The sequence below is a fragment of the Trichomycterus rosablanca genome, chromosome 1 (genome assembly GCF_030014385.1).
Source record: "Trichomycterus rosablanca isolate fTriRos1 chromosome 1, fTriRos1.hap1, whole genome shotgun sequence".
NCBI classification, from domain to species: domain Eukaryota; kingdom Metazoa; phylum Chordata; class Actinopteri; order Siluriformes; family Trichomycteridae; genus Trichomycterus; species Trichomycterus rosablanca.
This window is the reverse complement of record NC_085988.1, coordinates 59,904,343-59,928,254: the sequence shown is the minus strand read 5'-3', so window position 1 is coordinate 59,928,254 and position 23,912 is coordinate 59,904,343. Positions and strand designations below refer to the sequence as shown.

At 37.8% G+C, this 23,912-nt stretch overlaps 1 protein-coding gene and 1 long non-coding RNA gene across 2 annotated transcripts; one reads left to right on the top strand and one right to left on the bottom strand.

The window, feature by feature from the left end:
• Positions 1–276: 276 nt before the first annotated feature.
• On the bottom strand, positions 277–10,126 carry LOC134313788 (uncharacterized). The gene is made up of 3 exons (XR_010012347.1): positions 9,951–10,126; positions 3,501–3,593; positions 277–951 (listed from the first exon to the last, which is right to left on the bottom strand). It is a non-coding gene; the product is annotated as an uncharacterized LOC134313788 (long non-coding RNA).
• si:ch211-214j24.10 (uncharacterized protein LOC558894 homolog) lies at positions 9,648–20,163 on the top strand. Its single transcript, XM_063004938.1, has 4 exons — positions 9,648–9,746; positions 13,091–13,825; positions 15,813–15,845; positions 19,583–20,163. Exons 1-4 carry the CDS (start codon positions 9,731–9,733, stop codon positions 19,618–19,620), a joined length of 822 nt encoding a protein of 273 aa, XP_062861008.1. The 5' UTR covers positions 9,648–9,730; the 3' UTR covers positions 19,621–20,163.
• The last annotated feature ends 3,749 nt before the right edge of the window (positions 20,164–23,912 follow it).

The following is a 23,912-nucleotide window of genomic DNA, read 5'->3' as shown; positions in this document are numbered from 1 at the left end:
AATGTATAATTTAAAGCCTGCATATTGAGAATATTTAAATGTTTTAATCAAAAGGTTGCAAAATAGCAGGTCATGGTTCAGCTAAGGATCCAGGACTGATTCTCTAATTTCTCATAAATTAATAAATAATTAATTAATAAACATTAATTAGTAAATATAATTACTAATATATCGTTTATTTTCCTACTTTTAATGAAGACACAAATGCCTGGTATAATTTCTTTTATATGCTACTCCATTAATAAGACTAAAAGAAGATGACAAATACAGTAAAAGTGATTTTTATTTATTTATTAATCTTAGTTATTTATAATTATATGGTCAGGACAAAGCAGCGCTCTGACCATAAGCTTGTTGGACATCCGATTCCAAAACCATGGGCATGAACATGGAGCTGGCCAGCCACTTTGAAGCTATAATGACTTCCACTCTTTGACCTCCAAAATTTGGAGTGTGCCTGTAAAAATATGTGCCCATTTAGTCAAAATTGCATTTGTGAGATCAGGCACTATTGTGCACTAGAAGGCCACACCCATTTCTAAAAGGTGTATTAAATCAATGATACAAGGGCGCTCAGGTGGCACAGCGGTAAAACACGCTAGCACACCAGAGCTGACATTTCGAACTTGTCTGCCTTCCAGCTGGGTGCCTACATGAGCAACAATTGGCCTGTTGTTCATACAGGGTGGGAGCTGGACAGGTAATGCCTCATAACTGATGCAAATACGACCTCTGCTGGCTGATTGATGGCGCCTGCACAGAGTTGAGGAATAATGCGTTCATCATGGTGTGGCTCTCCGTACACGAAGCTGATCCGCATATGTACTCGCCTCGTGCAGGTAAAAAGATGCAGTCAGCTACTGCACACGTGTCAGTCTTGCTCTCCTCAATCAGGGCGGGGATCGGCATCAGTAGAGAGGAAGCATAATGCAATTGGGGTAATTAGATGCGCTAAAAGTCGGACGAAAAAAGGGAAAAAAAATGCAACAAAAATATAATAATAAAAAAAACAATTATATAAAATTATTTTTTGCTTTACATTTTGTGTCCATTTAGTCAAAATTGCAGTCTATGTTCCAATTTATTCCATAAGTATTAAATGGGATTGAGGTCAGGGCTTTGTGCAACCCACTGGATTTCTGTACAGGGAGATGATCAATCTGTATCAGAAAAAGGTCTTTCCCAAACTGTTGGCACAAAATTAGAAGCAAAGACTTATTTCATATCATTGATTTATTACACCTGGGTGTGGGTGTGGCTGATATACCTGAAAATAATATTTTTGGGTGTTCACATACATTTGTATGACGGCATATTAGGGCAACTGTAAAAAATATTTTGATTTCAAGAATAAAGTCGTATAAGTTTCGATTTCGAGATTAAAGTCAAAATATTATGAGAATAAAGTCGAAATTATTTCGAGATTAAAGTCGAAATATTATGAGAATAAAGTCGAAATATTATGAGAAAAGTCGAAATTATTTCAAGATTAAAGTCGAAATATTATGAGAAAAGTCGAAATTATTTCGAGATTAAAGTCGAAATATTATGAGAATAAAGTCGAAATTATTTCGTGATTAAAGTCGAAATATTATGAGAATAAAGTCGAAATATTATGAAAACAAAGTCAAAATTATTTCGAGATTAAAATCGAAATATTATGAGAATAAAGTCGAAATATTATGAAAACAAAGTCGAAATTATTTCGAGATTAAAGTCGAAATATTATGAGAATAAAGTCGAAATATTATGAGAAAAGTCGAAATTATTTCAAGATTAAAGTCGAAATATTATGAGAAAAGTCGAAATTATTTCGAGATTAAAGTCGAAATATTATGAGAATAAAGTCGAAATTATTTCGTGATTAAAGTCGAAATATTATGAGAATAAAGTCGAAATATTATGAAAACAAAGTCAAAATTATTTCGAGATTAAAATCGAAATATTATGAGAATAAAGTCGAAATATTATGAAAACAAAGTCGAAATTATTTCGAGATTAAAATCGAAATATTATGAGAATAAAGTCGAAATATTATGAGAATAAAGTCGAAATATTATGGCCAAAGAATGTGCAGCCGTCATAGGCTTGTCAGTTCAGAGAAGCACGGATCTCAGTACCTGGATCGGCATGCAAACGCCGAGGGCAGCCTCCACTGCGTGTTACTGTGGTTATCCAATAACCTGCGATTATTTTTGGGTGGCTGTTTGTATTGTGCATCTCCATCCACATGACATGATGACTAAACATAACAATGCAACCATTTATAGCGATGCCATACGGCTTTAGTTTATCGTACAAGTCCATAAGGCTCGACTGAAGTACTGCTGACGACGCAGACCCGGTGTCGCACGTTCTTCTAAATAAACCCAGTTTATTGCAAAGCCATTTCATTGTCCTTCCACTAATAACAAACTGGTGCTGATGTGCAGGAGATTGGGGATTTCCTTATTTGTGAAACTGATATGAAAGTACAAATCTAATGCTATGGCCATAATATTTCGTCTTTAATCTCATAATTATTTTGACTTTAATCTCGTAAATATTTTAACTTTAATCTCGTATTTATTTCGACTTTAATCTCGTAATTATTTTAACTTTAATCTCGTAATTATTTTGACTTTAATCTCGTAATTATTTTACATTTAATCTTGTAATTATTTCGACGTTAATCTCATAATTATTTTAACTTCAATCTCGTAATTATTTTGACTTTAATCTCGTAATTATTTTAAATTTAATCTCGTAATTATTTTAAATTTAATCTCGTAATTATTTTGACTTATCTCGTAATTATTTAAAATTTAATCTTGTAATTATTTCGATGTTAATCTCGTAATTATTTTAACTTTAATCTCGTAATTATTTTTGACTTTAATCTCGTAATATTTTGACTTTAATCTCGTAATTATTTTACCTTTAATCTCATAATATTTTGACTTTAATCTCGAAATCGAAATTTATATGACTTTATCCTCAAAATCAAAACTTAAAAATATATTTTTCTTTAAAGTGGCCCTAATACGCAGTCATACATTTGACCAAGCAGTGTGTGTATTTTTAAGGGTTGATTACACATTTTGTTAATTCAAATCACTAAATGTAAAAATCAACCCTATAACAATATTAACAAACTTAAAATCAGCCAGTTTTTGAAGTGCATTTAAAATGAAGCTGTTACTACTGCCATCACATCATTCCTTCACCCTTCATAACCACTTCATCTTAATGCAGACTGACTAGGCTTTATCAGTCTTAGATTTAATTAGTATAGTACAACAACCCACAGTCAAGCTGGTAAATAATAGGTACTGTTAGGTACTGAAGGTTAAGTTTAGTCCGAGTACCGAGGTGATTATTTCACACTCTATATTTGAAACATGAGTCTCCATAGTTGGGACTATACTGTCGCAAACTGTACAAAGGGATGAGCTTTCAGTGCAGTTTAGGCTTGGAATAACAGCTGGACTGAAGACTAATGAAGCTCGTCTGAAACTCACCCTTGTTTGTGTTATCGATGCTGGTTTCATATTCCTCCTTTTTAACCACACACTGCACTATAGTACCGTCCTCACACTCCTCTTTCATTGCTGCTGCACTCACACCACCATCATAAAATTAAAGAATTACGCACTCTTCAAACACTAATAAACCATTTATACACTTAGCACAATGCTGTCATGTTCCAAATCAAACCTTCTTCTGCAGGACAGTACATTACAAAAGAAAACACCATCTACTGCCCTCTGCTGTATGTATACTTCAAGAGGAAAAGTCTGCTACTTCCATTAAGGCAGGGTTTTTCAAACTCTGGGTCGCGACCCTTGGATGGGTTGCCCGAAAATAAATAAATAATTAAATAAATAATTAAAATATATTTTAAAGGATTTTTAACAGGTTCACATAAACAATATATATATATATATATAGTTGGCCTATTCAGCTCCGATATACAGTATATATATATACATATATATATATACAGTGTATCACAAAAGTGAGTACACCCCTCACATTTCTGCAGATATTTTATTATATCTTTTCATGGGACAACACTATAGAAATAAAACTTGGATATAACTTAGAGTAGTCAGTGTACAACTTGTATAGCAGTGTAGATTTACTGTCTTCTGAAAATAACTCAACACACAGCCATTAATGTCTAAATAGCTGGCAACATAAGTGAGTACACCCCACAGTGAACATGTCCAAATTGTGCCCAAAGTGTCAATATTTTGTGTGACCACCATTATTATCCAGCACTGCCTTAACCCTCCTGGGCATGGAATTCACCAGAGCTGCACAGGTTGCTACTGGAATCCTCTTCCACTCCTCCATGATGACATCACGGAGCTGGTGGATGTTAGACACCTTGAACTCCTCCACCTTCCACTTGAGGATGCGCCACAGGTGCTCAATTGGGTTTAGTCCATCACCTTTACCTTCAGCTTCCTCAGCAAGGCAGTTGTCATCTTGGAGGTTGTGTTTGGGGTCGTTATCCTGTTGGAAAACTGCCATGAGGCCCAGTTTTCGAAGGGAGGGGATCATGCTCTGTTTCAGAATGTCACAGTACATGTTGGAATTCATGTTTCCCTCAATGAACTGCAGTTCCCCAGTGCCAGCAACACTCATGCAGCCCAAGACCATGATGCTACCACCACCATGCTTGACTGTAGGCAAGATACAGTTGTCTTGGTACTTCTCACCAGGGCGCCGCCACACATGCTGGACACCATCTGAGCCAAACAAGTTTATCTTGGTCTCGTCAGACCACAGGGCATTCCAGTAATCCATGTTCTTGGACTGCTTGTCTTCAGCAAACTGTTTGCGGGCTTTCTTGTGCGTCAGCTTCCTTCTGGGATGACGACCATGCAGACCGAGTTGATGCAGTGTGCGGCGTATGGTCTGAGCACTGACAGGCTGACCTCCCACGTCTTCAACCTCTGCAGCAATGCTGGCAGCACTCATGTGTCTATTTTTTAAAGCCAACCTCTGGATATGACGGCGAACACGTGGACTCAACTTCTTTGGTCGACCCTGGCGAAGCCTGTTCCGAGTGGAACCTGTCCTGGAAAACCGCTGTATGACCTTGGCCACCATGCTGTAGCTCAGTTTCAGGGTGTTAGCAATCTTCTTATAGCCCAGGCCATCTTTGTGGAGAGCAACAATTCTATTTCTCACATCCTCAGAGAGTTCTTTGCCATGAGGTGCCATGTTGAATATCCAGTGGCCAGTATGAGAGAATTGTACACCAAATTTAACAGCCCTGCTCCCCATTTACACCTGGGACCTTGACACATGACACCAGGGAGGGACAACGACACATTTGGGCACAATTTGGACATGTTTACTGTGGGGTGTACTCACTTATGTTGCCAGCCATTTAGACATTAATGGCTGTGTGTTGAGTTATTTTCAGAAGACAGTAAATCTACACTGCTATACAAGCTGTACACTGACTACTCTAAGTTATATCCAAGTTTCATGTCTATAGTGTTGTCCCATGAAAAGATATAATGAAATATTTGCAGAAATGTGAGGGGTGTACTCACTTTTGTGATACACTGTATATATACAGTTTAGGCCAAAAGTTTGGACACACCAGCCAAAAGTTTGGACACACCTTCTCTTCAATGTTTTTTCTTGATTATTTTTATTTTCTACATTGTAGATTAATACTGAAGACATCCAAACTATGAAGAATTATGTAGTGAACCAAAAAGTGTTAAACAAACCAGAATATGTTTTATATTTTACTAACTCTACCTCTACACAACCCAACTGATGGTCTCAAACACATTAAAAAAGCAACAAATTCCAAAAATTCACTCTAGACAAGGCACAAACATTCATTGAAAACCATTCCAGGTGGAAACCTAATAAAGCTGGTTGAGAAAATTTCAAAGAGTGTGCAAATCTGTCATTAAAGCAAAAGATGGCTACTTTGAAGAATCTAAAATATAAAACATATTCTGGTTTGTTTAACACTTTTTTGTTTACTACATAATTCCATATGTGTTCCTTCATAGTTTGGATGTCTTTAGTATTAATCTACAATGTAGAAAATTTAAAAACATTAAGAGAAACCACAGGAATGAGAAGGTGTGTCCAAACTTTTGGCCTGTACTGTATATATATATATATATATATATATATATATATATATACTGTATATCGGAGCTGAATAGGCCAACTGCCAGTAGCATTGAAAGGTTCTTTTCAAGTAAACAACTTCGAATCAAAACCCAGTCTTTCTACATGTTTTCCAAAATGAACAAGCACATCGAGGAAACGTGTGTTTCAAAGAAAGTGGTTGCTGACCTGACACACCTTATTAAAGCACATCTGGAAGGACTGGCACAGAATTTCATGCACTACTTTCCACCTGGGAAGTTTGATGATCTGTACAATAAGCGGTGGGTGAAAAATCCTTTCGAATTTGAAACCCCAGAATCAATAGCATCATTAAATCTAACCCCCCTGGAGGAGTCAGAAATGCTTCAGTTGACCTGTGACAGTACACTGAAAACACTCTACAAAAATTAAAAATTATCAAAATTCTTGATTGGCCTCTCAGGTGACTACCCACTGCTGAGCAGAACAAGTGTTTTATTACTACTGCCTTTCACAACAACGTATTTGTGCGAAGTGGGATTCTCCGTTCTAACTCGGATGCAGACAAAGCTGAGAAACCGACTGAAAGCTAGTGCTGATATGCGTGTTGCCCTCTCTTCTTGTGAACCACAATGGGACCAGATCATACATAGCAAACAGGCCCATCCTTCTCATTAAATAAGTGAATTTTGTTTTGAGTTTTAGTAAACATTTATAGAAATATATATATTTTTATGTTGCCTGGGTCACGTGAAAACACCATGAACAAAATGTGGGTCACCAGAAAAAAAGTTTGAAAAACGCTGCATTAAGGCAACTTCTTTCCAGGAGGTAAATTATTATTTTATTAAGACAATGACAGGTATTGACTTCACTGAGTCAAAATGATACCTGGGGAGGCCTAGAAGCCACAGTGTCTTGCATCCACTGTGAAATTTGGTGGAGGATCAGAGCTGATCTGGGAGTGCTTCAGCAAGGCTGTAATCATTAAGATTTGTCTTTATGAAGGACGAATGAATCACACCAAGTGATTCAAGATTATCCTTAAAGAAAATTTCTTCCTTCTGCTCTAACAATTTCCCCAATTCTGAGGATTGGTTCTTCTATGCCAGAAAGCCATGTCAATCCAGGTGTGGATGGAAGACAACCAGATCAAGAAAATCTCAGGGATGGATAAAGCTATCAAACAAGGCTGCGCTTGCTTGAATTTTTGTACCTAAAGTGGCATACTGTCACCCAACAGCAATGTGAAAGACTGGTAAAAAACGTGTCAGGACTTATGAAAGCCATGATCGAAATTCAAGGTTATTACACCAAATTCCAAAACATTAGTATTCTTTAAATATGAATATGACCTTGTTTTTCAATGACAAACTTAATTCTATTTGTTAAATATAAACAAATTGATGTCTGCAACACACTCAAACAGAGTTGCATAGACATGTATACCACTGGGTTACATCACCTTTTCTTTTAATTATACTTTTTGATTGTTTGGGAATTAAATGTTGAAGTGGTTGTTGAAGTTTTACAGTGGAATTATTGGCCATTTATGCTGTATACAGGACTTGAGCTGCTCAACAGTCCGTGGTCGGCATTGACTGATTCTCCTCTTCATGATGTGCCATACATTTTAAATAGGAGATGGTATCTGAGTGATATCTGGACTGCAGGAAGGGTGGTTAAGCACACACACTCTAATGTCGACAAAGCCACGTTGTTGTAACTCCTGCAGAATGAGGCCAAGCCTCGTCCTGCTGAAATAGACCCTTTTTGGGGGAAAAAACATCATCTTGCTGACAACATATGTCAAATATCAATATACGCCTTAGCATCAATGGTACCTTCACATATATGCAGACACTGTGGGCATTGATACACCTCAATGTTATCACAGATGCTGTTTTTTGTAGTTTTTGTTGGTCTGGATGTTTTTTTTATTTCTTTGGACTTTGGACCCAAAAACAAGCTGAAACATGGCCTTTTCTGACCACAGAACACATTCCCACTGTCTTTCGACCCATCTCAAATGAGTTCAGAGGACTGGCCAACATTTCTGCACAAAATTAATATATAAAGAGGAATAAATATTATATAATCCTTTTTGCGAAATAAAGTTTCAGGTTGCATTTCTTGATGCAGCATAAGACTGTGCTAAGTGACAATGATTTTCCAAAGACCCATTTGACCATGTCCATCATAATACAAATGTATTGATGGTTGATCTTAAACTATTCTTATCTTAAGGATTTAATATTTCAAATGTACCCAATACTTTACCATTATTAGCACCCCTAGTAATTCTAAAGCTTAAACAAAATGTAACTGAAGCATGTTGCTATTTATATTTTACTTTTCAATATTTACCAGAGTCTTTGGGAACTCTTAAGTAGTCATCCAGAGCTTTTTACATTCTGCATTGACAAGCGGTTTTAGAATTTTTAAGCTGTTGGAAAAGACTTATTGCTGTTAAGCTGGCAAAGAGAAATTGCACTATAGGTACCTAATGCAGGGCTGCCAATAATTCTTACAAGTGGTTGCTGTATAGCATGTTCATTCATTCATTGTTTGTAATTTTATCCTATTCGGGGTCGTGGTGGGTCCAATTCACTGGGCAAAAGACATCAAAACACCCCAGACAAATTATCAGTCCATCGAGGGCGGCGCAAGAAGGTCCTGGGTTCGATCCCCAGGTGGGGCGGTCCGGGTCCATTCTGTGTGGAGTTTGCATGTTCTCCCCGTGTCTGCGTGGGTTTCCTCTGGGAGCTCCGGTTTTCTCCCACAGTCCAAAGACATGCAAGTGAGGTTAATTTGAGATGCAAAATTGTCCATGACTGTGTTTGACATTAAACTTGTGAACTGATGAATCTTGTGTGATGAGTAACTACCGTTCCTGTCATGAATGTAACCAAAGTGTAAAACATGACGTTAAAATCCTAATAAATAAATAAAGTATCAGTCCATCACAGGGCTACCACACACTTACTCATACGTAGGAGGACTTAATTAAATATCTCCAATTAACCTGACTGCACTACACTCTTTGGAGTGTGTGAGGAAACCAGAGCACTTGGAGTAAACCCACACAGCCATGGGGAGAACATGCAAACTCCACACAGAAAAGGACCCAAGCCGCTTTACCAGGGACATGAACCCAGGACCTTCTTACTGTCAGGCAACATTGCTGTAACCTTCACAGAGTGTTTTTAATTCTAAAGCTTTATGTAGAATAAACAGTTCAAAATAACTTAATAATTTGCCTTAAGTAACTTTTTTAACTTATTTAGCTAGTAAGTACCAAAGTGCCAGTAAAATCACACAAAGGCTGCACATACTAATTGAATACTTTTGTAATACGGTATTTTACAAATCTGAAAAGTAAATATGGGCTCAAGTTGATTCTATCCAAGCCCTGATTTAAAAAACTTCTAAACATGCTAACTGAGAGGAGCTTCTGAATGTAGCATTTCCCGCCCCTCTTCGCGCCTCCAAATGCGGAACTTGAGATAAAGTGCTTCCACCCGGTCAGTCTGCCGCTACCACACCACTTTACTAACACGTTGCTAATAACCAGCTTTTATTTCAGCTCATCTAATCGGAAGTTTAACCAATCGATATGCACATTAAAACAGGTAAGATCATCCTTTTATTTGGTAAGTGCGTTTCATAAGGTTTTGTAGGTCGGTTTGTAAACACATAGCTATTAAATAATAGGAAAGTTTAACGTGATCAAGTCAACATCACGGTTGGTCTTGCGAAACTTTATTACGAAAGCGTGTGATTGTTGTACCATTTAACATCTGATCAGAATGAAATGTACAAACGCATTCATTTACCTGATTATCTTTGGTAGTTTTCTTCATCTTTCAGCCTAATATAGTAAACGTTACCCCGCCGTTTTTGATTTTATGACCCAACGCTACAGTTACATCACAAGTCAGTATACATTTACTCGGCTAACTTTTTAATATCATAGTAAAATTGTTTCAGAATTAATTCCACATTATATTTTTACTCACATTGACCGCTAATTATTCAGCTAATTTGCTGAATGTGTGATGTTAGCATGGTTGACTAGCTTCTGCTCTGCGTTTCTCTTAAACTTTGCTTGCTAATGCAGCTAGTTAGTTAGCCGGGGTAAATATGTACATACTGACAACTTAATTCGACGTTACCAAATTCTAAATGTTACTTCGAAAATATACATCCTTTATTAGGCATAAAATGACCGAATTTTAGTTACCTGTCTTTAGTAAATGTGACTACATTTAATGCTGTTTAGAAATTACTAGCTAAGCAGCGCGCATGCGCGCTGACCATCACGCGCCCTAATCAAACATGTCACTATTGAGCAGTGTTGTATACTGTGTTCAAAATTCATATATAAGTAAAAGTAACAAACCCTCTGTAATATTACTTTAATATATTAAGTAAACACTGAAGAATCTTCTCAAGAGGAAGTATTACTTGGGAACAGTCATATTTGGCCGTTTTGTTGTATTAAAAATGGTTGTGTAATACCAGAGCTGTAAAAATAATACCAGTCAATTTTCCTTTAATAATAAGAATGTCACTGTATCTGTATCAAGTGTGATATTAGCTCTCAACACTATTTCAATTAGTTTTTGGCTGATATGGGTTTTAAGAGCTTATATTTAACATGTATGTAAACAGTGTAAAAGTGTTTAATTTGACTGTTTTAAAATTCAGGTCTGTAATGTTGTGGTTTTATCAGAAAATGTAGTGGAGGAAGTCAAAAGAAAAGTGTGAAATTAGATCTCAACACTGGTGTGGTGGTTTAATTCGATACCTAATGCCAAGTTCACACTACACGACTTCAAGTCGTCCGGTCGCTGTACAGTTCACACTACACAGCTGGATCTCTTGTAATCGGGAGTCTTTCAAGTCGGTGTGGTTTTCACACTACACGACTGATCAGCGATAGGGGGTTTCACACTACACCATCTATCACCAACTGGAATCGCAGGCGAGCTTCTCTGGTCTCTCGAACTACGTTTTGTCACAAAAACAAACGCGAGAAGTGGGTAGCACTGTCACCTCACAGCAAGAACTGTTCGATCCTGGGTTCGATCCTTAGGTGGGGCAGTCCGGGTCCATTCTGTGTGGAGTTTGCATGTTCTCCCCGTGTCTGCGTGGGTTTCCTCTGGGGGCTCCGGTTTTCTCCCACAGTCCAAAGACATGCAAGTGAGGTTAATTTGAGATGCAAAATTGTCCATGACTGTGTTTGACATTAAACTTGTGAACTGATGAACCTTGTGTAACCAGTAACTACCGTTTCTGTCATGAATGTGACCAAAATGTGTGAAACATGACGTCCCAATAAATAAATAATCAGTCCATCACAGGGCTAACACACACTTACTCATATGTAGGAGGACTTAAATATCTCCAATTAACCAAGGGGTTTTATGATACCATGTCCAAAATGCATGCCAACAAGTAGCGAGCGATCAAAGTTTGTGCACTGATGGGCAGCGTAAAAGCAAGTAGGAAAAAAAAAATGAATCTAAGTGGATTTGGCTTAGATTGTTCTATAGTGAGTTGGAGGTTAATAAATATTTTTGCAATGCAACGTTGGTGTTATGTTTTGTAGAGAATGATAAGGTCAGAAATACTGTAAAACTTGTATGTGTGCGCCGATGTATTCTGATATGAACTATATTATGCCCCTGCCCCAACTTCTTACAACTTCTCCTCTGCGTTTCTCCTCACACCATGTCTTGTGTTCTCATTGGCTTTGTGACATAGCACTCATTGACATGCTAGATATATTTCAGTCGCTGAGCACTCGGCGAGCCGCTCGGATCGAGTTGTTGAGCAGTTCACACGTAGCAATTGAGAGCTGAGTTTTGATCGCTGAGTAAACGCAGAGTTGCTCCCAAGTGTTAATTTATCTCTGTTTTAAAATTTAGGTCTGTAATGTTGTGGTTTGATCAGATACCAAATCTAAGAGAAAATTTACTACATTTTCAGTTTAGGAATATCCCTCACTCTGTGATACCTGCAGAATACCTGTTTCTATTAAACACATGATGACTGACTGTACTAACTAAATACTCACAGGACTGACGAGCTTAAGCAATACCAAAGAGTTTGACAAAAATCATTAACCAAGCCAAAATGAAAACAATCCTTCAGGGACAGTGGTAGCCTAGTGTGTAGAGCTCTGGTCTATCAACCGGAAGATTGGCGGTTCAAATCCAGGCTCAGCTATGCAGCCATTGTTGGGTCCTTGAGCAAGGCCCTTAACCCAGTCTGCTCCAGGGGCGCCGTACAATAGCTGACCCTGCACTCTGACCCCAGCTTCCAAACAAGCTGGGATATGCGAAGAAAGAATTTAATTGTACTCTACAACCGTATATGTATATATGACAAATAAAGTATATCTTCTTCCTCTTCTTCTTCTTCTTTCTTAAAAATTTTTATAAAGGTGCTCAGGTGGTGCAGCAGTAAAACATGCTAGCGCACCAGAGCTGACATTTCAAACTCGTTGGTTCGAAACTTGGCTCTGCCATTCGGCAGGCTGGGCACCTGCACGAACTTTGATTGGGTGCCAGAGGGGACAAAGTCTCTGTGCAAGCAAAGATGGGTCATGGCTTAACACTTGTGTGCCAAACTTCATGAGAAAATTGTCTATCGGTTTTAAAAGAACTTGCATTGTCAGTGCAAGATTGTTAATAATTTAGTTATCTTGCCATGTAATGCTGTAGACAAATTCTGGGAATCCAAAGAAATGAGAAACAATTGTGCTACTGTGATAAATATAGCCTTGTGGGCTCTGGAGTACTTCATGATCCAGCTGTCACTTAACACAGTTCACCACAGCATTAAGATATGAAACTATATTACACAGAGGAAAGCCTTAAATCAATTCTATACAGAATTAAAGTGTACTGCTTCACAATGGTTGATTTACCGCTTTGCTTAATGCTCCGTTGTATCATTACATTTTCAGGTACCTGGGAGGCAAATAACGCAGTTTGTGAGTCAGATGCGTTATGCGACCCTGCTGTCATCGTCTCGCCACCTCAGGCGGAGCCACACATCCGTAACCGCCGATTCTCCCCAGGCTCTGGCAGCTGTGGTGGAGGGGGTGGTGGCTGCACCGCTAAAGTGAACCTTTCTTCCCATCAGACCTCCCACAGCCATCACGAAGTATCCCCACACAGGACTGGTCACACACAACCTTTGGAAAGGGAGCAAAGGGGGCACAACAGAAGCAGAGTCTTTCGACGAGACGGAGGCAACCAGGGTGCACGTTATGCAGACAAACCTCACAGATCCACTCGGGCGCAAAAGGAGCGGTGGATGGGAGAAACGCTGTCGTCACTTAGACCCCCGCCGGCTTTCCCAGTAAAGGACAGCCCTGCCAAACTGCAACCAGCAGTGAGCTACGCCTCCAAGGTGAAGGCGGGCGGAGCATCTGTGGGCGTGGCCGACGAGCCACCTGGAATCGGAGCACTTCTGCAGAATCAGTGGGGCCTCAGCTTTATCACCGACAGTCCAGCAGTAGAGAATGTAGCTTCAGATGTTCCTCAGGAGACAGAGAGCAGTCCAGATGAGATTGATCATCCTGTTGCAGGAGAGGTGACCGCTAGAAGTTCAGCAGTCAAGCAGGAATGTGATGATTCTGCTTTGTTACTGCTTAGCTGTCGCCATCTAACGGAAGCCTTGCGGTATCACACACGAGGTATGTATCCTAGTAATCAATGACAAGAACTTTAGTATCATGACCAGAGTGATCATTTATTCAAAAAAGTTGGCCCAGCAGTCCTTTTTAAGTGTTTATTTGGGTGGCATGGTTTCTCAGTGGGTAGCACTGTTGCCTCACCGCAAGAAGGTCCTGGGTTTGATTACCAGGTGAAGTGGTCCAGGTCCTTTCTGTGTGGAGTTTGCATGTTGTCCCCGTGTCTGCGTGGGTTTCTTCTGGGTGCTCCGGTTTCCTCCCACAGTCCAAAGACTCGAACTAATGAACTACTGAAATGCAGCAGTCTAATATACTAGCTCACTACTGCGCAGTGTTCAAACTCTCAGTTTTAATTTCAGCAGTGTTACAGACCTGGCTAGGCATCGGGCAGTTGATCCCACTTCTGTGGGAACCAGTCAGTAAAAAAAAAAAAAAGTGTTTGCAGGTGTCCCGAAGGTGGGCATGCAAGTCTTGGGCTCTCCCTGGCCAGAACAGAAGTGGTGCCGGCAGAGAAATTACAGTAGCGAAATGGAAACTGTATTGGGAGAAGGGGGGGTGTGCACACCAAAATAGATTCAGCATGTCATGTGCATACTGTTTATGGTCAGACCAGCAGTTCTGTGCTAATGCAAAAGTGTCTTTGTGTAATTTAAGTAATTTGAATGTTACCATTCATGTTTTGAGTTATGTGTGTAGTAGTATGCTCTACTATAAGAGGGTTTGCCGGTAGGGGTGCAGAATTCAACATGGCACATTGTGTTGTAAAAGTACAGGTATGCTGAGGGTGTCTCAATTTTCTACACACACCTATTCTGCATGGCGCAAATTCATATAAATGACAACATTGATAGACCAATTAACCAACAAATCATTGGTTGTCTCCCCAGTTGTGATATCAGCTGGTCGCCTGTTTATGAGACATGCCACACACCCCTGTCTATCAAACTTCTGTTCATTAAATGCCCTAGATACAAACATTTACATTACATTTTCATTTTTGGCATTTAGTAGACGCCTTTGTCCAAAGCGACTTACAGTACTGTGACAGTATACTGTCTGAGCAATTAAGGGTTAAGTGCTCTGCTCAAGGGCCCAACAGCAGCAACCTGGCAGGGGTGAATTTGATTACTAGTACAGTACCTTAACTGCTAGGCTACAATTGTGTTAAAAACCAAGCACTGACAAAAAGAATAATGTATCCTGCTCTGAATACAACCTCAGTGTAACCATGGTGTTAACAACCCAAACAATAAAAAGAACAAATATACAGACATTATTGGCTTTGGGGGTGGCAGGGGATTAGCGTTGAGTTCGCAATTTACTGCATTATGTCCAGTGATTCCAGGGAAACCAGGCCAAAGCAGTGGTAAAACAATAAAAAAATAAAATAGAAGAATTAAAGATGATTGGTTTATAGTTCAAATGCCCATCTCTAATCACAGATAGCCACATTAACATTTTTACTGTTATTCATTCAATTCAACCAATTTAGGTAAATTAATATTATTATGTGTGCATGTCAGTGAACAAAATTGGTTACCAGCAATGTGCTATTTTTTACAGTACATTTTCTTTTTAAATATTGCACCTCACACTATTTACAGATCTGCTGAGATGCTGTTCAGGATTAAGTGCTTACCGAACATGAACACATTTACTTATTCATGCATGAGTAAGAACTGTTACTGAAGTACATTCGTTCATGGTTGGTTGCATGTGTAGTGCATATGAGCAGTAGAACTTCACCTATACACAGCTTTTATCCTATATAAAAAGTCTAGGTGGTGGATGGGACGCTATTTGAGATGGGTAGTAATGTAGACGGGTTAGTAAAGCCTACATAATATATTATTAATATTATTATTTTTATTTGTTATTTACATTAAATACAGTTTAATTTCCATAAAAGTAAAATGTTTAAAAAAATTAAATAACCACATTATAATCACGCTACTTACTAATCTTTAATCTTTATTTTCCTGTGTTTTAGAATGGAATGCCGTCCTGTGGAAACACAAACAAGGTGAGAAGTGACCCTCTTGTAATTATATTTTACATTAAAGATGCCCAAATAGATCAGCTTTGAAAAATAATACATTAATTAAAGACATCAAGTCCTAAAATTTTGTTCAAAAAAATTTAAGTGCAATAGTTCTATGTAGGGCTGGCACCGATCCGATACTTGGTATTGGTCCAATATTGGCCCAAATCACTGGATCGAATATCGAAAGGAAAAAACATAATCCGATCCGATACTGTTGCTTAATGTAAATAACACTTCATGTAAATAAGGCCATTGTTTGTGTGTAAAACAAATAACGCACGAAGATACGTTCTAACTGAGCGCCGTTTACTGCCACTCAGGCTTGATGACATCATTAACATGTGCCACTGATCTACAATTTATCTGCAGCAGCCATTCAGAAATTAAAACACACTGATCTATTTAAACTTTTAGCATTTTAAAAAATAATCTACTACTGCCACAACTAAAAACACTGTTTAAACACAATAAAAATCATCTACTACTGCCACATCTAAAAACACTGTTTAAACACAATAAAAATCATCTACTACTGCCACATCTAAAATCACTGTTTAAACACAATAAAAATCATCTACTACTGCCACATCTAAAAACACTGTTTAAACACAATAAAAATCATCTACTACTGCCACATCTAAAAACACTGTTTAAACACAATAAAAATCATCTACTACTGCCACATCTAAAAACACTGTTTAAACACAATAAAAATCATCTACTACTGCCACATCTAAAAACACTGTTTAAACACAATAAAAATCATCTACTACTGCCACATCTAAAAACACTGTTTAAACACAATAAAAATCATCTACTACTGCCACATCTAAAAACACTGTTTAAACACAATAAAAATCATCTACTACTGCCACATCTAAAAACACTGTTTAAACACAATAAAAATCATCTACTACTGCCACATCTAAAAACACTGTTTAAACACAATAAAAATCATCTACTACTGCCACATCTAAAAACACTGTTTAAACACAATAAAAATCATCTACTACTGCCACATCTAAAAACACTGTTTAAACACAATAAAAATCATCTACTACTGCCACATCTAAAAACACTGTTTAAACACAATAAAAATCATCTACTACTGCCACATCTAAAATCACTGTTTAAACACAATAAAAATCATCTACTACTGCCACATCTAAAAACACTGTTTAAACACAATAAAAATCATCTACTACTGCCACATCTAAAAACACTGTTTAAACACAATAAAAATCACTTTATAAATGATAAATTGCTCACCTGAGATAAAGAACCTATCTTGTCCTGGCTTGGAGATATCTCATGTCCTCGATTAATGCATTAGTGTTATGAAATAAAACAAACTGCACCGTATCCTGTTTCCCGTTTTCCTCTTCAAAATCCAGCAGGGTTTTTTTAATAAGCTCCCTTTGGTTTTTAACCCTCCTATTACCTTCAAATTTACTAACACCTTTTATCCTTGGGGTCAATTTGACCCCAGCAATTTAAACCTCCAGAAAATTATTATAATTTAAAATTTTCCCCAAGTTTATGTCACATACTTCGTTGACCACTTAAATAGCCTTTAAAAAATAAAAATACCTGTTTACCAGAATACCTGTTGTGTGACTATGGAGAAATATGCAGATCACCATAAAATCTCATTGATTTACCTAAAATTGGAAGTAGAGATCTTTTTGGTGTTTTAATGGATTTATATAATTTCTAAGTACATATTTTTGTTATCTATAACATTTGGAATGAAAAACAATTTCTGTTATCAAGAATAGTAACATGTATTATGTTTGGGGTCAACCTGACACACAGACTTTCAAAAATTTTTAAGGATTTTATTTGTAAAACACATCATCATCGGCATGTATTGTCTGAAGGGACAGCGCCAACGAAAAGCAACCAGACGTTCATCCACAGTCACGTGGGTGCCTGGATTGTAAAGAAAGGGTAATTGCTGTACCCACTTGTCCCATACATCCCATATTGCTGCAAGTTTGTCACACTCTCGTTGGCCCTGCCTTGTTTCTATGTCATGAAAGCGTATGACACGGGAGAAAACATGGAATGTGTTTAGAGACATGGTGGCTGGAAATATTGCCCTTCAAGTGTCAGCAGCCCAAAGACTTGCTGTTGCTTCGCCTTTTGACTTGTACACTCCCGCCAAAATAAGCAACCCAATGTAGGCTTGCAAGTGGGTCACATCCAAGTCTTTCCAACTGTCCCCATACATGTGCCTCCCCTCTAACTTTGTCATCTCAAGTATATCCTTTTCAATTGATGGTGTTATGAAGAGCTCAAATGCTGATATTATGTCTTGGACATGGCTGACGGCCTGGAACCATTTTGATGACATTAGCAGCACTAAGTATGCCCTGTTGTTCAAGTTGCGAGACAGACCATAATAACTTTTAATTTTTGGAAGCTAGTGTGTTTGCTGGTGGTTGAAAAAGAAGGGTCAACACTGAGGGTCTCATTCTCATCAGAGGAGAATGATTCATAATCGGGGTCCTCCTCATCATCCTCTGTCTCTATTTACGGGAACCATATTTTCCTGTCCCCACAGATTGGGAAATATCAAAAATCTCGCAAAGATGATGTTTTCCCCTCCCCCATGTTGTGTGAACTATCAGTGGTTCTCGCACTACTACAGTTATGGTTATGTGAGGTTAGGGCCTTAAAGTTTTTTGAAGATTATAAAATTGCATGTCATAGTGACCTCAATATCTTCCTAAACAACCAAAACAGATGTGTGTAAAATGTGGATATTTTTTATGTTTTATACAGCTAAAACAGCCTGAGGTCAAATTGACCCCAAAGAACACCGATGCGTACAACATGTGTACAGGACATTGAAAACATATCATCATGTTAATTTTATGTTTACCCAGTTGTCCCCATTAAATTAGGAAAAGTCATTAAATATGAAGCAAAAAAAAATTCAATCATTTATTTAAAGACGTTAAACATTGAATGGTAAAGGTAATAGGAGGGTTAATTATCTAAAAATGCGACAGATCTTTAACGGAAAATTTCAACTCGCCGTAAATTTTTATTGGTCTGTCGCATTTGATTGACATCCACAACTTATAATTGTAGACACTTTTTTTTAAACAAGCCAAAAATGCTGCTAAATGTTGTGTGTAAAAGTGAAAATAAAAACAGCAGTTTTGCATAAGTGTGATGTAGGTTCTGTATTTATTCCTTTAGAATATTTGTTTCACAGTCTGAGCATTATTATTTAGATAGCTAGTTTAACCATGGTGCATTGAGACATGTATTATTACTGCTTAGTTGTTTGAGAGGAGAAATGACATTATCGGATCGGTATCGGCAGATACTCAATTTGCAGTATTGGTATCGGACATGAAATAAAATTATTTTTTCTGCTCGGTTTGAATGGCTCTTTCTCTGAAAGTAACTGGCACGTGTGTAGAGTTCTGTAGCGTCACTCTCAGTTTAAATAAATGACCACAGATTTCATGGATTTTTAAAGAAAAGTGTCACATTTCACCTCATCACCTCATAGATCACTAAACACATTCAAGTGCCTTACGTTTACTGGTTAATTTGCACTAACATTTTTAATTTGCGTAGCAAACATTTATTTTGCGGTCCTTGGCATGATATTCACGGCCGTGAATTAGGTAGGGCCTTAGATGTAGTGTGTCTAAGCCTTGACTGAGTTGTGCTTTTTATTTATTTATTTGTTTCAGATGCTGCAAAGGTGGTCTGGTACAAGGATTCTTCATAGCAGCAGTCAGCAGCAGTCTGCAGCATAACACACACCCTCACTCAATACACACAAAGATCATACATACACCTTTTCTCTCTAGCAAACTTACACAACACTCAGGTTATTTTTCCTACACAATCTACTTATTGCACTCACCTCCACCCTAATCCCCTTCTCCTTGAAAATGAGAGAAATGATGCCTGCTTTGCATGGATGCCTTGAACGTATCATTTGGTGTGGAGACCCGCTCACACACTCATTTTTACACTTGTTGATGTTTTTATTTTACTGTAGGAGTGAACTTTTTCTTTAACTGTATGAACCCATTTTTTTTTGTCAATTATCAGGATGCCACCATCTCTCTGGACCTTCAATTTGTTTTTAGAAATGTATGTACGTCCAGCTGTCTCCACACCGACTGTGTTCTAATGTCTTTTAGTGCTGTTTTTAAAACTTTTCACCTTAACTTGAATGTAAAACCTACAATAGAAATGTTGTTATGGCACTGGAAGAGATTCAAGTGAAGTGTTGCATAATAAAAGCAAATCATGAAAATTTTGAGATGTGTTTTATATATGTACATCGATCAGCCATAACATTAAAACCACCTCCATGTTTCTACACACACTGTCCATTTTATCAGCTCCACTGATGATATAGAAGCACTTTGTAGCATGACTGTAGTCCATCTGTTTCTCTGCATGCTTTGTTAGCCCTCTTTCATGCTGTTCTTCAATGGTCAGGACTCTCCCAGGACCACTACAGAGTAGGTATTATTTGGGTGGTGGATCATTCTCAGCACAGCAGTGACACTGACATGGTGGTGGTGTGTTAGTGTGTGTTGTGCTGGTATGATGAATACTTTAAAAGCTATTGAAGTTATTAATAAAAATCAGTTTTTATTATGTAATAAAGGGTGACGTTAGTATAAGAGTTGTAGTATGTAATGTGGGTTACACCTGATAAAATACAACTTGTTTTAGAGCATTATGACGAATACTTTAAAAGCTATAGAAGTTGTTTTAGAGCAATTTGAGGAATACTTTAAAAGCTATTGAAGTTATTAAATAAAAAATTTTTTATCGTGTAATAAAGGGTGACCGTGTCAGTATAGTATGTAATGTGGGATACACTTGATAAAATACAACTTGTAGAGCAATATGATGAATACTTTAAAAGCTATTGAAGTTGTTTTAGAACAATATGACGAATACTTTAAAAGCTCTTAGTTATTAATAAAAATCTGTTTTTATTATGTAATATAGGGTGACGGTGTCAGTATAAGAGTTGTAATATGTAATGTGGGCTACACTTGATAAAATACAATTCGTTTTAGAGCAATATGACATACTTTAAAAGCTATTGAAGTTGTTTTAGAGCAATATGACGAATACTTTAAAAGCTATTGAAGTTATTAATAAAAATCTGTTTTTATTGTGTAATAAAGGGTGACGGTGTCAGTATAAGAGTTGTAGTGTGTAATGTGGGTTACACTTGATAAAATACAACTTGTTTTAGAGCAATATGACGAATACTTAAAAAAAAAAGTTGGAACAGTAAAGCACAGTTTACCACTTTATGTTGCTATTTCTTTTCACCAAACTTAAAAGACGTTTTGGCACAGAGGATACCAAGCGATTTATGCAAACACGTCCTAAGATGTGCAACAGTACTGGGTCGTCGTTGTCACATTTCCCGTTTCAAAATTCATATGCTGCTCTAAGATCTCGAAGTACTTTTCTGCATTAATGCTGCCATCACAGAAGTGTACATGACCTTTGCCAAGGGCACTGACACAACCCCATACCATGACAGACCCTGGCTTTTGGACTTGTTGCTGATAACAGTCTGGATGGTCTTTTTCATCTTTGGTCCGGAGCACACACGGCCTGAAATGCTGATTCATGTGACCACAATACATGTTTCCACTGTGTGATGGTCCATCCTAGATGCCTCCGAGCCCAGAGAAGTCGACGCCACTTCTGGACATGGTTAACATAAGGCTTCATTTTTGCACAGTGAAGTTTTAAGTGGTATTTGTGCATGTAACTCTGTATTGTAGAGCTTGACAAAGGTTTGCCAAAGTAATCCCTCACCCATGTGGTTATATCAGTTATTGTTGAGTGGCGGTTCTTGATGCAGTGCCATCTGAGGGATCGAAGATCACGGGCAATTAGCTTAAGCTTGCGCCCTTAAGCTTACGCACTGAAATTCCTTGCGATTCCTTGAATCGTTTAATGATATTATGCACAGTAGAGGAAGAAATATGCAAATCCCTTCCAATCTTTCTTTGAGGTACATTGTTTGTAAACATTTTAATCATTTTCTCACGCATTTGTTGACAAACTGGAGATCCTCTGATCATCTTTGCTCTAAAACAAGTTGTACTTTATCAGCCTTTCCTGGATGCTGCTTTTGTACCAAACCATGATTACAATCACCTGTTGACATCACCTGTTTGGAATCACATCGTTATTCAGTTGTTTTTTTTTACCTCATTACTAGCCCTAAATTGCCCCCATCCCAATTTTTTTGGAATGTGTTGCAGGCTTGAAATGTAGGGCTGGAGGTATATTAATAAATGAAATGAAGTTGAGCAGACAAAACATGAAATATTTTGGGTTCAACCTGTCTGCAATGGAATGAAAGTCAAGGTAAATATAAGGAACACTGCATTTTTAGTTTATTTGCATTTTCCATACTGTCCCAACTTTTTCTGATTTGGGGTTGTATATTTTTAAACAATTTTCAAGTCAGTTTGCATACCCACTTGTTTTTGTACTGATTTAATTTTAAAATCATTACAAATCATCAATTTTGTGCTTCCAAAATTAATGTAAGTATAAAGATGTGCTTAAAATGAATCTTCCTTTATGAATTTAGCTTTATAGGAAACACTCAACACTAATGTTATTAAAAATATGTATGTTTAAAAACACAGATTGTGAAGAAGATATATTATATAGACATGATTTATGTGCTTAGAAAATTGTAGAAATATAAAAAGCAGACATCCCAAGTTGCAAAAACTAATTTCAGGGAGGTACCCCCTCAACCACGAAGCCCAAAAAAAAAAAAAAAGCTAAAAAACCTCTCGCACACACCAAAGGATATGGGTGATAACAGAACTTTTAGGAGCTGCTAACTTAGCTACTAAGCTAACTGTTCGTGTCACAAACACATTAATGTGTACTACATAGTGCACTAGATAGTGTGAAAGATAATAGATTTATGTTCCCTACATAGTGCACTAGATTGTATATTAGAAAAGAATTTATGTTCCTTACTTAGTGCACTAGATAGTGTACTAGATAATAGACTTATGTTTCTTACATAATGCTTTAGGTAGCGTACTAGTTAACGGATTTAGGTTCCCTACATAGTGCACTAAATTGTATATCAGATAACGGATTTATGTTTCCTACATAGTGCACTAGACAGTATATCAGACAATTGATTTATGTTCCCTACACAGTGCGCTAGATTGTATATCAGATAACGGATTTAATACGCGATCGGGGAATAAAGTATGTGTCGCCTGCGTGCGCGTGTGTGTCGCTCGTTCTAGATTCCGGGAGATTTTATCTGACTTGTGGGCATCAGGGAGCCGCTATGTATATGCGAGAGACTCCCGGAACTTCCGCTACACTTGGGATGTCTAAAAAAGAATAAAGCAAATATTCTAGTGATGGGTCGGTCGCGAACGATTCGGCTCTAAGAGCCGGCTCTTTAAAGTGAACGACGAAGTGAACTGACTGGGAGCCGATTCTGGGGTTTTTTCCGGTTTTTTTTCTGTCAAAACCGCACGTGATTGGTCAAGATACGTGGTGGCGTTTGTGTGTTTATACTGAGCAGGAGGGGAGGGGTTACACACACACACACACACACAGACACAGAGACAGCGTGCACACGAACAGGAGGGAGAGAGAGACAGTCAACTGGGCCCTGACAGTCAACATTAAAAAGACAAAATCGCTTATATTTCAAAAAAGAGCCAGACATCAGAGACACACACCAATATTCACATTAGGAACACACAAAATAGAAACATGTACAGAATACAACTACCTAGGGCTAAAAATGGTCTCAACCGGAAACTTCACCCCTGCAGTCAATGAACTAACAGAAAAAGCACGTCGGGCCTTCTACGCAATCAAGCGACAAATTCCCGTTAAAATCCCCATCCGAATTTGGCTTAAGATATTCGACTCAGTCATAGAACCCATTATACTATATGGCAGTGAGGTATGGGGCCCACTCACCAACCAAAACTTTAATCAATGGGACAAACACCCAGCCGAAATTATACA

Coding starts and splice junctions, on each gene's coding strand:
- si:ch211-214j24.10 (XM_063004938.1), top strand. Junction 13,826..15,812: donor CTTGCGGTATCACACACGAG/GTATGTATCCTA, acceptor CCTGTGTTTTAG/AATGGAATGCCGTCCTGTGG. Junction 15,846..19,582: donor CCTGTGGAAACACAAACAAG/GTGAGAAGTGAC, acceptor TATTTGTTTCAG/ATGCTGCAAAGGTGGTCTGG.